At 41.8% G+C, this 16,904-nt stretch overlaps 1 protein-coding gene across 14 annotated transcripts in view; it reads right to left on the bottom strand.

Moving 5' to 3' along the window:
* The window catches only part of JHY (junctional cadherin complex regulator), a 55,393-nt gene extending 39,029 nt beyond the window's left edge, over window positions 1–16,364 (bottom strand). For 7 of the 14 annotated variants that reach the window (XR_011440499.1, XR_011440496.1, XR_011440497.1 and 4 more), the window contains exons 1-3: window positions 16,229–16,364; window positions 13,284–13,709; window positions 199–718 (exon numbers count right to left, since the gene is read on the bottom strand). Coding sequence is in view for 10 of the 14 variants with exons in the window: in XM_023645026.2 (XP_023500794.1) it covers window positions 199–718; window positions 13,284–13,624 (861 nt within the window). In the remaining 4 variants the exon portion in view is untranslated. Of the gene's footprint in view, window positions 1–198; window positions 719–13,283; window positions 13,710–14,434; window positions 16,199–16,228 lie in introns of those variants that run through there. The other 7 variants (XR_011440498.1, XM_023645028.2, XM_070272893.1 and 4 more) reach the window with 7 other exon arrangements.
* Window positions 16,365–16,904: the final 540 nt, after the last annotated feature.

Raw genomic sequence — 16,904 nt, 5'->3', positions numbered from 1 at the left:
GCTTTTATTTTGCTCTTAAGAATTTGTGGGATAATTCCCCTGATTCTTCAAAGGGGCAAGGAATAGGGCATTTGTTTTACTCAGCCAGGTGGTTACAATGACATCATCGTCCCTAAGGAAGTGCTGCCCAGCCATTTCAAGCAAAGGCAAGTTCCAGTTTAGTGCTTCGGGAGAGATTTTTAAGTAGGTGCAACATACCTGTTCTGGGTGAGTATCCCCCCTTTTTTTATTGTGAAGTTGAAGATAAGAGTCCATTCTAGGAGTGGGTAATCCCAAAGTCAGCTTGTTTTTTTCCACAAAATATTGTTTGGATTTCCTTCGCCGAGGGCCATGTGATGCTGGCAGGAAAACCTCATTATGTGAACTTGAACTCTTTAAGTAGGAAGACAGGTTGCTCGACTTCTCCTCCAGATCACTGTCGCTCAGCTCTGAAAATGGCTCACTGCGAGGTGCACCACGCTCATAGTTTGGGCTTAAAAATTCACTACCGAGTAAGGAGGCTATGCTCTGTGGGCTCTTTTTCTGTTCACCTTCTCCCCCTGAGAGTTCCACTGATGTCTCCTTGGAAGGGTAGAGTGGACCCAAAGTCAGATTTTCTGTAGAGCTGTCTACAGACTCAGGCAATGCTTCCACGGTCAACAACTTGCCCTCCTCCTTCTTATTCTTCCAGTCTGGGTCATATCGGAGGTCTGAATATTTATCTTCTATTGGTTGTTGGCTGCCCAAAGCAGAAAAGCAATGTCAAGTCCTCAATCCAAATAAATTGACTCATTATCATCAGTTGATCATCTTAGTATTTGAAATCAATCTCAATCTTTCTCCTATAATTTTCCTTTTACGATCAATATATTAAAGACATACTCCAGGCTCAAATCAGGCCTATTCACTACACATAAGGGCAATAAGGTCTTAATTACCCAAATGCATTGCAATATGGAATAAAAGTGGGAGACAGTTAATTTCTAAATGCCAGAAAACAACTACAAAACAAATGTCCATAATGTTAAACCAGTGAATCTCTATGGTTAAGGAAGGCTAATACTTATGCACACCATAACTATTTCAGCTGGTGAAAATAAAATCGACTTCACACTTTAGCTGATGACATACACATTTGGTTGTTTAGCTAGGAAAGGAAAGCCAGGTTGTTGCCTACACAACATCGACCTCAGTCTGCTACTTTTAGGGGAAGCAAGATTTATCCTGACTGAATAGCCACATAGGTTCATCCTCCTTTTCAGTGGTTTTGTCACTTTATTTTGCCTTTGTAGATTTTATCAAATGTACTACAGAAAGATCCCCAACATTTAGAATCAGATAGTGGCTCAGTGAAAAGCTCTTAGTTCATAATCTTTTGGCTGTCAGACCTATGCACAAAAAACTCAGTAGACAGGTCAGCCAGCACTTGAAGCTGTAGGACAGCCCTATGTGAATAAAAGGTTAAGTATACGGTTCTGCCTCAGGGAAGTGAACTAGTCCGTAATCAGTGCATATGACCCCAAACAAAGTCCTCCCTTTTCCCCATGACAATCTCAATTTGTAAAGCACCTCCTAGTCTTAACCAAAAAAGGAAAAAAATGCTGTTAATATGGCATATTTAATGGCTCCTTTGATCTTCAAAAGCTAAATGGCAGAGATTCTCCTTCCTTGAGTACAGTGGATGCAATCCTCTAATCAAAAAGGAAATGTAAATCACCTGGGCTTTTTATGCTATTTGCTATTCCCGTTTACAGAGGACAGAATTTTATGCTGGGTAAACAAACTAATGGTGCCCCTAATGCTAATTTCCTTTTCTTAATGTGGACCCAGACTTCTTTGATTTGAGGTAAAGAAAAACTACAGCAAAAAGCCCCAACTCCAAGGTCTTGCTAAATTGTCATTTTGAATATTTTTAGTTCACATGTTAAGATGGAAAACTTCTTGGCATAGCTAGCTCTTCCTTTTGCACCCAGGGAAGAGAAATGATATTCTTCTCCAGCAAAATGCCAGAATGGAGGTGGTCCAAATTTGTCAGGAAATCGGACATCAAATAATACTTCTCACCACTCCCTAAACACCACAGGGGACCTGCCTCAGGGGCTTCCATGAGGAGGTTCTCCCAGGTGATGTCACCGCGCGCGTGAACTGACTGTTTTTTGGCCCTGCCTGTCACTTGGCTCTAAAGGTCACTGGGCATGTATTGAGGACAGGGAGTCATCCAGCAGGGTACCAGCTGGACGTGGGGCTGGACAGACCTGGGTTCGTGTTCTGGATCTGTCAGTACCTGTCTGTGCATCCACTGGCAAAGCATGTGGTCTCTGAGCCAGTTTCTCTCATCTGTAAGAGGGAGGAGTTATATTTGTTCTGTTTATTTCTCAGGATCACATAAGGATCAAAATGAGACTACTGTCTTTGTGCTTATTTGCTTTTCACTCTGGTGACCCTGCCTCCTCACCTAGTTACGGTCCTGGGCAGTGGGGACTGGGGGTTACCCTTCCTTCTCTAACCTCTGCCCTGTGCTGTGGACAGAAGAGTTGGTAAGTGTTGCTTAAATCAATAACTGAGCCTCTAAAAATACTCTAGCAACACAAACGTAGTATTAGATATTTATTTTTTAAAAAAATCATAGTAAACTAGAACCTAAACATTCAGAAAAGCTTCTTGCATTGGATGATTTCAGAACTTATCTTGCACTGAATTAAACATAAGGTTCAACTGGGGTTGTTTATGTGGGGAAGAAAAGATTACAGTAAATCTTCAGTAAATAAACATATAAAGATTTTTAAGGAAGAAAGGTGCTGTTTCCTCATATCTATGATACATTGAAAGGAAAAAGTGAATTTAACTCTCCTTGTTCATTCATTCACTTGATTCGACAGAATTGAACTTTCCACATCCATTTGCTCACTCATTGGTTCTATAGAGATTTACTGAGCACTTACTAAGCTGGGCGGAGTGGAGGGGACAGTGGTGGACTCACAGCCTAGTGGGGGATACAGACAAGGAAGACAGCAATTTACAATGGAGTGATGAGGACCCTGATGAGGAGCACAGGGCCATCAGGACTCAGGAGGGACATCCAATTCTGTCTTGGGAGACTGGGGAAAGCTTCCTGAAGGAAGTGGTGGTTTACCTGGGCCCTAAGGCTCAGAAAGGCAGGAAGTGTACACTAGGCTGAGGGAACAGCATGTAAAAAGGAATGGAAGGGAAAGAGAACATGGTGCCTTCCAAGAACCAGTTCTGCATGGATAAGATGGAGGGTGGGAGGAGGCAAGGGCGAGGAGCAGAGCTCAGAGTTAAGCAGAGGTGAGATCTTGAGGGGCTTTGTAAATTCTCTGAAGGAGTTTGGCTTAACTACATTAACTTGAGAGTTCAGATTTAATTTAGCAAAAATAATTTAATTAGAGGACAAAGATTTTATTTGGTAAGACATAAATAGTTTTGGATAGCCAAAGTGATGACTTTTGGGAAGAGATTATCTACAGAGGCTCTAAGGTGTTTTTTGAAAAGTTGTAGAACAGGTAGTCCTCTTTTTTACACTGTTCAAAGCAGGGTTTGGCAGCCCTTAAAGGTGACACATCACCCTGGGATCACTGCTCTGCTCCTCAGTCAGGGGTAGGATGTGGGGTGCTGCCTTGGGAAGGCAGCGCATGTTACTGCATGCTGATCTAGGGAATGCTTACAGTGACTCTCCAGTTTTTTCCTTACAACAACTCTGTAAGGGAGGTTCTATTATCATTCCCATTTAACAGATGAAGAAACTGAGGCTTAGTGCGCTTATGTAAATTTCCCAAGGTCACAGAGCTACCCAGTGGTGGAGCCAAGATATAGACCCTGGCAGTCTGCCCCAGGACCTGGCTCCTATCCACTAAGTTGCCCTGTATCATGCAGCTATTCCCATAGGTGGTAGTGAAGCAAGTGTTGTTTCAGGGCCCGCCTTATGTGAGTTAGTCAATCAGTGAGTCAGTCAGTTGGCCAGTCAACAAACATATACTGAGCAGCTCCCCAGGTACTGGCACTGAAGATAGAGTGGTGAGCAAAACAGCAGCAGGCTGACGGACCTTACCTGCTATTGAGGAAGACGGGCTTTATGCGCCAACAGTAATAATCAAGTCATGAATTAGATGTGTAAAGAAATACACAACGTTATGAGGATTTAAAATAGGACATAACCTTGTTTATCACTGAAAATGTTAACCTCTTCTTTCTCAATTCAATTGCTAGACGATATCTCAAAGTCCATTACTACTCTGTTGTACTGTGATCCAATGATGAGCTCACAAAAGAATCAATAACTGAGGAATGTCAATTGTTTTTTAAAAATACGTAGTCTTCAATGATTAAAGGAAATGGATTCCCTGACTTCCATCTCTGCAGTTATACTAAGAAAACTGGCACTCAGGCTGGCCATCATTTATTTAACCCGCACCAGCTGACAAAGGCATAACGTCTACAGTCATCGCTATACACCTTCCTCAGTCATATGGCATCTCTGTGGGGCTTTGCTTCTCTGAATCATGATGTGGAGTATGTTAGTGCTGAGAAATAGTACAGCAGAGTGTCTAAGGACAGGGGTCCTAGAATCTGACTGCCTGTACTCAGTTCCTGGTGCCACCAGTTACCGTTTGAGCGTGGGCAAGTTATTTAACTTTTCTGTGCCTCAGCTTTCCCATCAATGAAATGAGCATCACAATAGTACCAACCTCAGAGTATTGTTGAGAGGATTAAGTGAACTAACATGTATATATATAAATACTTAGAACTATGTCCTTGACACAGAGTAAGGATCCAGTAAGAGCCAGCTGTGAAAGCACGTCAGTGGGCTCCATCACTCGTCTTTGCTTGCTGTGTGTTGCATTCAGTCACCATGACATAACCCTGTTGTGCATTGTGCTTCCTGCTGATGGATCTCAAGAGAGTCTTCTCTCTCCAGGGCGTAAGTTATTTCCAGGGCACAAAGTTGTCTTGTGATACACTAAGTGGCACCTTAGTGGCCTGAAAGAATTAACACGTCTTTAACAATCCAATATTTTTCCATGACTTAGGCAGCCTGGAGAATCTGTTCAAACAGTAACTTAGGAAGCGGGATTAAGAAATGTCAGTGTTTCCACATGATGAAAGATTCTAAGAACTTCTGAAAGATGATAAGGAAGATAAAACTGAGAGAATTAAAATACTTTAGGCTTTTAGAAAGAGCTGTAGCTTCTAGCCTCAACAAATTTCCATTTTTAAATGCCCATAGAAGCAATATCTCACAACGTAAGTGGAAACTAGAAAATATAGAGGGTTTGGGGACAAATCAGACAAAATGAATTGCTTCGGCTGAGAAAAATGTTTTTGAATCAATCATTTGAAGAGAAACTCTAAAAATGTATATATACAAGATTAAAACCTGAAAATGTGGCTCTTAAGAGCTTTAATTACACTGCATCATTTACACCGGTAATGATTACCTAAAAGATCCCTTTTCTCCCCTTTCTAGATGGAAACCATATGTTGAAACAAATGGGAGGTTATGTTTTGCAAAATCATGAGCATGGCAAGCTGTAATACTTCATGGAAACAAATCTAATGGTTGAAATAGGACATGATACTAAGGAACCGCATTGTACTGAGCTTGTGTGCTAAGCAGCTCAATTGTGTTGTGTGGTCCAGGTCAACACACTGGAACAAATGAGTGTGAAGTGCTCCTTCGTCAGTAATCATCTGCACACAAAACATGCACCTCTTTTCCTCCGCATTTGATAGAAGGGTTACACAGACAATGAGTACACAACTCTTTTGTTACCGTTCAGACAACAGATGCCAGGTCTCCTCTTCAGATGCCTAGGTGAGACATGGATGCAGAGAGGAAGGGGAGGGTGGTCTTACAGGCACAGGCCATGATATTTGCTGCCTTTAATGGACCACATTTGAGTAGTTACTGTGACAGCTTCAAACAAAATAAAATCAAATCTCCTCTTAATGAAGAGCCTCATATTCAGTACAGTATTCAATCAAAAAATTACTAAAATTAGAGCATGTTTCCAGTACAATTAACATCCTTTGCACTCATAATAAAATATTCAATAACTGCCCATTTTCCCTGTTGAGGTGGTGAATAAAAGCATTGCTATTAATCATTTAGCTGTTATTTATTTGCCACTTTATTTTAAGCAGGCAGTTAAATTGAAACTGCATGTTATTATTGATTTAGGTTTAATTTAATCCTTTTAAACAGAACAATTATTCCCAATTTATATGCCATTAAATCTTTTATGCATATGAGCAGCAAATTCAATTTTCGTTTAAGTGTAAAGTTTTTAATGCTTCTTTAAGGAACTATAAAACTGATGTTGTTTCCAAGGGCTTCTGAATTCTATGCCCTTCTTAATCTTTTTATCAACGGCTTTTAAGTAAATAAAATGAAATAAATCCAAAGGATTAAAAGATCACTTTTGCAAGTATGAAATAAAATGGTCCCACAAATATACTGAAGGGCTTTGGGGAGGTTATTTACAACCCATAAAATTTCATGTAAAGCAGGTATTTATTTGCTAAAAAAATGAAACATTTTAATAGAAAAAAGATGGTTTAATGAACTGAAGGCCAAAGACCGTCTGTGGAAACACACTAAAGTGCAGGGGCTGGACTGTTACCCAGTGAATTTTATTTACAGCAATTGTATAATTGGGATAATTCCAACCAAAGTCCCTACTTTTTCTTTGACAACAGATTTATGGCTGCAAAATAACCACATATTTGTCCCAAGTTCTTATTAGTACCAGTTTTGATTCAAGGACAATCTGTGAGTCAAATGAAACCAAATTATCTAAAGAGGGCATGTTAGTAATTGCAATGTAAAATTCTAGCACCTCACTTCTATTAAGATGATCTTATGTGAAACAAAGGCTGCATCTTCACAGGGGACATGCTATATGACACAGTATTTAGAAACATAATTCTTCTCATTCAGTGACAGTTTTCAATGCTCATGCCAGACATTTTCCATGGAAGGCGTAGATGTTCTTTTCATTCTCCAGAAACATGGCTAAGAGGCAAAGGACCAGATTTATAAAATTTCCAGGTGCTTATACTTTCTTTAGATAGAATTTCTTGTGTTTTAAATGCCAGACATTGGCACTGGAATTGCAAGGTAGCTGTGACGTCATGGGAAAAGCAATGGTCTTGACATCTGGATCCGAGTCCAGATTTTGCCGCTGACCAGCTGTGTGAACTTGGGCGACGCTCTTCACCACTCTGGGCCTCAGGTTCCTCCTCTGTACAACAAAGGGAATACTCTGACCTTTAAGAGCCCTAACAGCTCCAAGAATTCATTATTTTATTGATTGGATTGGGGCTGTCAGATGAAACTCGGCCATGTATGTAAGTATTGGGAAAATCATTTATTTTAAATTCAAAACATTAAAAAATTATAGTAATCACGGGGCTGGCCCCGTGGCCGAGTGGTTAAGTTCGCGCGCTCCGCTGCAGGCGGCCCAGTGTTTCGTTGGTTCGAATCCTGGGTGCGGACATGGCACTGCTCGTCAGACCACGCTGGGGCGGCGTCCCACATGCCACAACTAAAAGAACCCACAATGAAGAATATACAACTATGTACCGGGGGGCTTTGGGGAGAAAAAGGAAAAAAATAAAATCTTAAAAAAATAAAATTATAGGAATCAACGCTTTCTATATTTTCAAACTTGTCAGGGAGTGGAAATAAATGAAAACAGTAAAGGTCATGAATTAAACTATCCCTTCAGTATCTTGGTTACAATCCTCTTAATCCTCTTGATAAACTCACAGGATTCTAGGGCATATAAATTTAAATGACACTTTGTGAGGTTTCGAACTCACTATTTGTTTACTTACTTTAACACAGTAATGCATCCCAGTTTTGAAATGAGCTAGAAAGGAACTAGTGGTTGTCTCCGAGGGCAATAAACCCAGGAGTCACTGGCTTGAGCATTTCTGGCGGGGACTCTGCCTTTAATAGACACAATTCATGCCCACGCACACTCTGCTTCCTTCTCCGACTGCTCATCTGTTATGATGGCACCATGCCTGCTCTGAGGAGTGTGCCAGGGTTTAACTACAGCAGAGTTTGTGAGCAAATGAGCGAACATGAAACAGAAATGACTAATACCTACGAGAGAAAGTCTCTTCTTTGATATAACTATTCCTATGTGATCAGAAATAAACAAATAAAATGCTAGTAGCTATCCCCCAAATACTGTGTAGAATAAGGTCTGTCATGTAATGCATTTGAAGAGGTTGGCCAACCAATACCTTTAAATTGAAAATCTATCTAATGAAGACGATAGAAATTAACATGGATGAACTTTGCTAGAAACCAACAGGAAGGAAAGTCGATTCCCGGAAGCTCTCAGAATGCTCTTACTTATACTAGAATATTAGACCTAGCCTTGAGTGTTGTCTTTGCTCTCCCAGACAGTGCAAAAAAAATTTCTACAACACCTGTGAGAGAAAGTAGGCTATCCTCAGCTTAAATATTTCCAATGTGTTCTACAAAACAGTCTGGGAAATAGGAGGGGAAATGAAAGGGCTAAGTTTTGGTCTTTACTAAGTCTCTCTTTACTCACTATCTGTTTTGGTTATCCAGTACTGCGATTTAAGTCCTAGAAATCATCATTCAATATTTTACCAGATTCTTGCATTATTAATCAGAAACAACGTCCTTGAAAGCATTTGAGAGAAAAAAATTATATACCACCACAACACAACACAAATTCAGATTATTACTACTGAGTCCCTTTCTTACTTTCAGACAATTGTGAATATTCAATTTAATTAATAATTCCTCATTGTGCCTATCTCCCACCCAGTCATTTCTGGCATAAGGTGGCTTATTAGAATACGGGATCTTTTGTGAAGGCTATGGTTCCCATGTGATGAGAGAGGAGGGCATCTGCAGACCTCGATGATGGAAAACATTCTGTTTCCCAGGAGAGGTGCTCAAGATGACCCTGCTGCCAAAGTAGACGGTGATTATGTTTACTTATTTCAAGGACACAGCGTCCTTTAAAAATTTTTATTACTTTACTAAAATTGATGATTTTGCATGTATATTTACTCTGGCTCTGGGTTAGTACATATTAAAATGGCTATATCTTTAATTTTTGCTAGATAGTACAGTTGAATCAGATCAGTCCTTGATCACCTATGGAGATACCCATAATTAGAGGCTCAGACTTTGGAATTAGGACAGCGTTCATTCAGTTCAATTTCTGGCTCTGCCACTTAGTAACTACATACACCCACACAACTCTCAGTGCGTCCTTTCCTTACCTGCCAAATGGGGATAATAATGCCTACCTAAGAGGCTCTTAGATAGTATATGAGATAGTATGAATGAGATAGTATATATCAAGCAAACCGTGCTAGAAATGACAGCCAATTATATTTAAGTATCTTTGTAAACAAGACCTTATTAAACACGTATATTTGGTACTGTACTGCTGCTCTGATTTTTTTTTTAAAACATATAAGGTTTCAGAGGGCCCCAGGACTGAAGAGGTTATTTCTAACACTCTAGGAATTACATTGATCTCTTTCTTTGTGAGCACCGAGTGTCACAAGGCTAGTTGTGGAGTGGGGTTTAAGGATTATCACGTGAAGATCCTCTCTCCACTCTTGACTCATTCACTGCAGTCAATGCTGCTCCAATTTCCATTAAGTAAAAGGTTTTCTCTAATCCATATACATTGAACTATGGCTTGACTTTGGTGAGATACAAGGGAGTAATTGCTTTGAGGAGGTTGTAGTAACATCAAAACACAAGAGTAGGGCTCAATTGACTTGTCAGGCTTTTAAAATTGTTGCTTATAAAAGCAAGAAGAAAGAGATTTTCCTTGGTTTTCAGGCAAGGCTTTGACTAATTTTTTTGAACTACAATTCCCAGAATGCCATCCACCTTACAGACATGAAAGCCTCCTTCAATTTCATATTGAGAGTCTGAGATCAATTTGTCTATTTCACGGCTCATGAACTACTTAGATCCAAGCAACACTACACCGAGGAGAGGTTTCCAAGACAGAAGTGAGGCAGAGAAAGGGGCTGATAACTAAACACTCACCTGAATAATATTTTTGAGGCATTATTTGGCTAAATGATCCAGTTCTGCTTTCCTTTGTATGTTCAATGTATGAAGCACTACAGAGCCAAACAATTACTAGGACTAAAACTCATTCCAAACCGAGGATTATAGTCTACCATTAAAGATTTCCAAAGCAAATCAGCCTAAGGAAAACAGCATTATTTAAAGATCTCTGAATCAGAAGATCACGGACCTAACCATAATTTTGATTTTTCTAAGTATTATTCTTTATTTTGAAATATATTGAGTGGTATTTACCGTGTCCTTGGGTAAAGAGCAGGGTTAAAGTTAGGTCCCTGAGCACCAACTCAAAGAGGAAAAACTCAACACTGGGGAAATGAGGTCACTTAATGGATCCTTGCTTTGGCTTCTTCCTCTTAAATATACAGACAAGAATACCTATCCATCACAAAAGATCTTTCCTTTCTGATGCCCCCATTTCTGTAAATAAAACCACTACCACTTATTACCTAGGAGACTATGACTCTCTTAGAGTAGAGCTATGATAAAAACATGGTTTAGGGGCTGGCCTGGTGGTGTAGTGGTTGAGTTTGTGTGTTCCGCCTTGGCGGCCTGGGGTTCTCAGGTTTGGATCCTGGGCACACACCTGGCACTGCTCATCAAGCCATGCTGTGGCGGCATCCCACATAAAATAGAGGAAGATTGGCACAGGTGTTAGCTCAGCGACAATCTTCCTCAAGCAGAAAGAGGGAGATTGGCAACAAAAGTTAGCTCAAGGCCAATCTTCCTTACACACACATACACACAAAACTTGGTTTAGAGCATAGAGTCAGACTGCCTGAGCATTCTTCTCCACCACTCGCTAGACGTAATAAATGGGTCTAACATAACCTCTTTAAGCCTCATTTGCAACCTTTAAAGTGGGATCATTATAGTGTCCACCTGCCAGGGCTGCCATAGGACTAAATGAGATAATACATGTCAAGTGTTTAGCACAGTGGTGGGCTCATGATAACATTCTATAAATGCTACCTATTGTCATTACAACCTTACGGTAATCTTTGGCTTCTCTTAATCTTTCAGTCACCATATCTAATCTGTCAACAAGCCCTGTCAATTCGTTATTTTTTCTCTATATCAATCAATCAATCTCTCTCTCTCTATCCATCTATATCCACTAATTATAAATTACCTATGGAGGAAATGAATAAAAGATTGCTAGGAAGGATATACACCCACATAAGAGTACCAAATTGGTTCTCTCGGAGGAGGAAGATGGGAGTAGGGTTTAAGGAGGGGAACAAGGAAACTTTATAGATTTTATGTCTTTAAATATTATATCTGAAACAAATATGGCAGTAAAAGTTATATGGTATTTTTCTCTATACTTTTCTGTAGGTTAGACTTTTTCATAATTAGAAAAACTAACATCAATAACAAACAACAAACATCCTCCCAGAGCACTATGATCAGTTGCCTCCCCATCTCTGTTAGCCTCACTGTCCTTCTCTGGAACATGGGAAGCAGCACTTTCCTGCAGGGTGACAATGAAGAATTAAGTGTAATTACAGCTAGGCCTTGAAAACGAGATTTTGTCATTGTCATTGTTGTCATCCTTATAATTATTACCATCTGGTAGTCTCTTTGTCCATTGTGTGTTTACCTGCTAATTCAAAATGCACCAGCTTGCAGAATAATCTTCCTTAAACACTGCTTCATCTCACTGCCCTACCCAGGATCCCGATTCTCTGCTCCTGGCGATCCAACCCAGCCCAGGCAGGGCTGGCAGGCTGGCTGGAGCCGTCCCCAGCCCTCTTCCTGTCTCCAGCACTACAGCTGCACCTCGGTGACAACACTCGTACTGTACTTTGAGATCCCCTAAGAAACAAATGAGTTTGATTCAACTCCATATTCCCAGGGAAGGAGAGAAGGAGGGGAAGAAGAACAGAAGAAAAAGATCAAGACTGGGCTTTCATTCTGGCTCCCACACGAGCCGTCACTGTGACTCTATTCCTGGGTCGAGTCCTTTGAGTTCTGTGTCCAACGTCCTACCTGTGGTGTGGGCTGGTTGCACTCCACGACGGCCCCTATAATCAGGTCCTACCCAGTCCACTTTCCCTACACTCAGAACAAAGCCTCTGCCATCAAGCAGGGCTGCTTATGTGCCACACATGTCACACTAATTCTGTTCTTTTTTCTAAGTCTACAAAACCCTGCCTGCCCAAGTGACGGGCCTTCCAATAAACTTTCCTCAATATATTTTACCTCTAATTAAAAAAGAAAATCTAACACATATATAACTTACAAAGAGCCAGTCACTCTTCTAAGCACTTTATATACATATATGTATGAAATATATATATGTTTATTTTAGCTTCATGATAACTCTGTGAGGTAACTATTATTATTTTCCCATTTTTACTGACGGAAGACTGAGGCACAGAGAGATTAAGTGGACTTAGCCAAGGTCACACAGCTAGTAAGTGGCAGCATTTGAACCCAGGTGGTCTGCTTCAGGCTCTATGAACTTCACCACACTAAAACCCCTTTCCAATCAACAGTTTTTAACTTTTTCTATATCATATCATTTATATTGTCATTAAAAGTAATATTGCACTAATTTATATTATATTTTTTGGTAGCTCATAGCATAACGTTAATATCTCATAAATACTGGTTATTAGGAGTTCAATCTTTATGTGATTATATAAGCCCCGGGGGTAGACCTCTACTAGCTCAGGGAGGGTTCTACCCCCAGAGCGCACTTTACTGACGCTCATAGCAATCCTGTGAGACAGGCAGGCCGCATCATTTGACAGGAGAGAAAAAGCGAGCCGCAGAAGACTGACGTGACTTCTTCCAACTTCTACACTAAACAGCAGAGCCTGGACCAAATCCAGACCACCTGACTCCAGGTCAGGGTGCTTTCCTCTACCAGGCGTCCTGGGATTTCTCTGAGGTGAGGTCATAGCAATATGGACAGGAAACAAGGAGCATAAGAAATGCCGACACCCCTATGAATACCTAGTCTTTTGCATATATAGATATATAATATATATATTCACACATATAATGTGACCAAAAGCCTGGCTCCAAGCTGCACTTAGCTGCTTGGAGACCTGTCTCAGACACATTACAGGGTGCTCATTATGACAGCCTGTCCTTACTGTCACTTGGGACAGTACCAGTAATTACTTAGTACATTTCAGAACCCACTGTTGTCTCACACGAGCCAATTCCTTACCTGTTCTTTGCGCCACTGTCCCGGGTCTGGAGGTTGTCCTTGCTGGCCGTCTGAGCTGCTTTTGTGCTTGCTTCCTCTTCTGCCTCACTCAGGCTCTCCTGAAGAGGGCTTTCCTCCTCTAAGCTGTCAGCCTCCATATCGTTGCCCTGGATCCGGTCTCCAAGTTCAGACTGGGACTTAATCTCTTGAGTGAGGCTTTCTGAATCAGATTCCAAGGAGTCTTTTGAAATCAGATGTAAGTCTTCTTTCTTAAAAGGTGGCTCTGAGGACTGGGCCTTTAAGTTGGTATGGTGGGTGGGAGATTGAGTAGAGCGCTTGGGGATTAATCTACTATGACTCATCTTGAAAAAATACAAAAGTTAGGGTATTCTTGTTGATACAAGCAGTTGGCTGAATATTTGACGCTGTGGTTCACAAAAACATTACCTAAAAAAATTATATTTATGTTATTCTGTGACTACTGAAATCTCTTTAATTCCAATGTTCATCAAAAACTTTAAAGAGCAAGAGAACCTTGTTAAATTATCTCCAGGCTTTTGTGTGCACCCTTTTGTGTGTATGAGGAAAGTCTACTGGAAAAACTATTGTGTTTTTTTCTGTACAGAAACAGACCTGAGGCAGAGCTCATAAACAGCCTGAGTAACTGAATGCAGCTTTATCGAGGAAATCAAATGGCTGGATTCCTTTTTCTAGCTTCTAAGGGCCTGTTACAGACAAGCCTGGACAAAGCCAAAAGGTTAATTATGGACAGTACTTTGATGGCCTGATTTCAAATACCCAGGGCACGGGTGTAAATATGCCATATTCAGTAATAGTCATGGATAGAATAAAACAGGTTCAGGGTCTACCTTTTGGAAAGTAAAGGAGGGAGAGAGGGGAAGAGTGTGGTTTCTGCAGTTGGAACTGTAAAGACGGACACTGTTTTGTTCCTGGACCTATTTTGGCTGGCTTCATCATTTGGAAGTCTTTCTGATTACCCAGGTTATGATTAGGTAGGAACATGTAATTTAGGTAGACATTACCTGGAGACCAACTGCAGCTCAATATTAAAAAACCCCATAATAATGATTAAAACGACTAAACAAAAGATTTGGCAGCTCTGTGAATTCTGCCACTGAGCAATTCACAGCAGAGGCTGGATGGCCACCTACCTGAAAGGGATGCAGTCCTGGGGAACGTGGGGTGGGTGAGAGATTGGCCTGAATAAGAGCTAGGGTCCTTTCTAACTCACTTAAGACTGTGGTTTCAAGTGAGCCCTCCCTGTCTCAAAGGGCTGTTGTGAAGACCCAGCAGATGGTTTATGGAAAGGGTGCTTTGAGTTCATACAGGATTGAGAGGAAATGATGTTTGCGGATTGTGCTTCCTTTCATCTCTACCTCGAATTTCTATCTGTTCTGTCTTCTCTCTCATGGCCTTTAAGGCCTTTTTTTCTGTAGGTCAGATAATAGAAACTTTTACTATCAGAGATTACTGGAAAATTTGTTTTAATGGCTTGCTCTTGTTCTTTTGGCAAATCTTAACTTTAATTAAATAACACAACCTTCCTCCTACTCCTAGCATCACTCATAATGTTGATCTTGTTGCTAACGTTTCCAGGGAACATCTTCAACTCCTCGGAGGAAAGCACGTTAGCAAACAGAACAGACAAAAGTAACGTTCATATTTAAATATAGATGAAGTGGTTTTCTTTCTAATTCAAAGTTCCCCCTGTTGGTAGACTAAATATTATTGTCCAACTGTACAGACTGGTTTGCTGTATTGTCTCTTATTTTAAAAACATATATTTCATTCTATAATTTTATTTTAATATTGATAAGCAGATTAACAGTTGCTTTTTAGGATATTTCTAGAAAGCAGCAAATCCATCAAGTACTAATACATTTTAACTGAAATCGTTTGTATAAACACTAGTTTTACCGTAAGAGTTCAAGTCACTGAATTTGGGATCTTAAAGAAAAAGCTTAAAGTAATCATAATATTTCAGTTTGGAATGGTTCCTTCATGAAATAATTCAGTCCCTTCAATTTCTCTTCTTTTCCTAAATGAGACAGACTAGAGATTCTTGGAGGTAAAAAATTAAAAAAAAAAAATGTCCACAGAAGAATATAATTTTGTTAACAGATTAATGAAGTTTGAAAGAGTATGAAGAGAGCAAAGCCAAATACCACAAAAGCTTGGTCTTCTGTGGAGGCCTAATCCTACAAAAGCTGGGATTAAAGAAGGAAAAGCTGATAGCTCGAATAAATTAGAAAGTGGGCATCTGAAACGTAAGGAATGTGGCTTCCTACTGGCACAACAGCTTTTCACTGACATTCCTGACCAAGAGAGGCTGACATATCGAAGTAAACAGGGCAGCCAGGGATCGATCCTAGGTGCTGAGAAACGGCCGGTTCCCTAGGGGTCCCTTCAAGACCTCGGGTCTAGTCTTCTAGTGCTGGGAGAAACGAATTTCCTGCTACAGACGAAAAGGAACCCTGATCGCGTTCGCCCAGATGAATGGTAGAGAAAAAGTCGCCTGTTTTGGAACAGGCCGAAAGCTGCCCATAAGGGGCGTTCGGTTTGTTTCCTCTTTGCCTTTTCTCTGACGAGCAAGACTGGGCAGCAAGGGGCGTTTTAAGGCCCAGGAAGTGAAGGGTCCGGCGGCTCTGGTGCCCTGGCCTGCCCTCAGTCAACCGAGGACAAGGCTGCTCTGGGAGTCTGGGAGCCAAAGTCTTTCTAGATCCCGGCCACCCGGCCCTGGGCCCTCGTCCCTGCCTCTGCCGGTCCACCCTCCGCGCACCGGTCCCAAATGCTGCCTGGCGTGGGCTCCTTGGAGTTACCCCCGTCCTGATGCAGGCCCCTCCGGAGGTTTCTCGCTGTCCCCACCCCCCTGGCCCAGCCCTCCGCCTTTCCGTCCTCTGGCACCCGCACCGCCCACCCCCGTTCCGCAGGCAACCGCCCGTCACCTGCCCGGCGCTCCTCGGCGGCCGCGACCCGGCGGCCCCGCATCCTCCCGCGCCGCCGCCCCGGCTCCAGCAGGGCCGCCTCCCCGGCCGCCGGCGTCGCCCAGCGCTGCCCTGGAGACCGAGGCCAACAGAGCCCGCCCCGCGCCGCTCGGCCGGGCGGCCGCACGGGGAGGGCGGGGAGGTGCAGGTAGCGGCCACCGCGTCCCGGGGACACCCCCTCCGCTGGTGGAGAGGGCGGGAACGGTTGTGATGACCCCGGAGCTCTCGGTGAGGCTGCTGTCAGGCCACCTTGACTTTGCAAAGTTGGAAAGCCAGGCCACCGAGCAGGGTAAGTTATTTGCAACCAACGCTACTAGGGTACGTGAAGAACCCCTACAAGTCAAGAAAGCAAAGAATCCAATTAAAGAATGGGTCAATGACTTGAACAGGAATTTCACAAAAAAATCCAAAGGGCCAATAAATATTTGTTGTTGACTGAAAGGATGCTTAAGTCATTAATAAGCAGAAGAGGACAAATTAAAACCACAGGGGATATCACTCCATGCCCACCAGATACGCATAAATTAAAATATCTGCAGGTGCCCAGGGTTGGGGAGGACGCCGCGCGGAGAACCCTCAGGTGTTGTGGATGGGAGTGGGAAGTGGTGCAGCCACTTTGAAAAATAGTTGGACGTTA

The sequence above is a fragment of the Equus caballus genome, chromosome 7 (assembly GCF_041296265.1).
Source record: "Equus caballus isolate H_3958 breed thoroughbred chromosome 7, TB-T2T, whole genome shotgun sequence".
NCBI lineage: Eukaryota > Metazoa > Chordata > Mammalia > Perissodactyla > Equidae > Equus > Equus caballus.
This window is presented reverse-complemented; position numbering and strand designations above follow the sequence as displayed.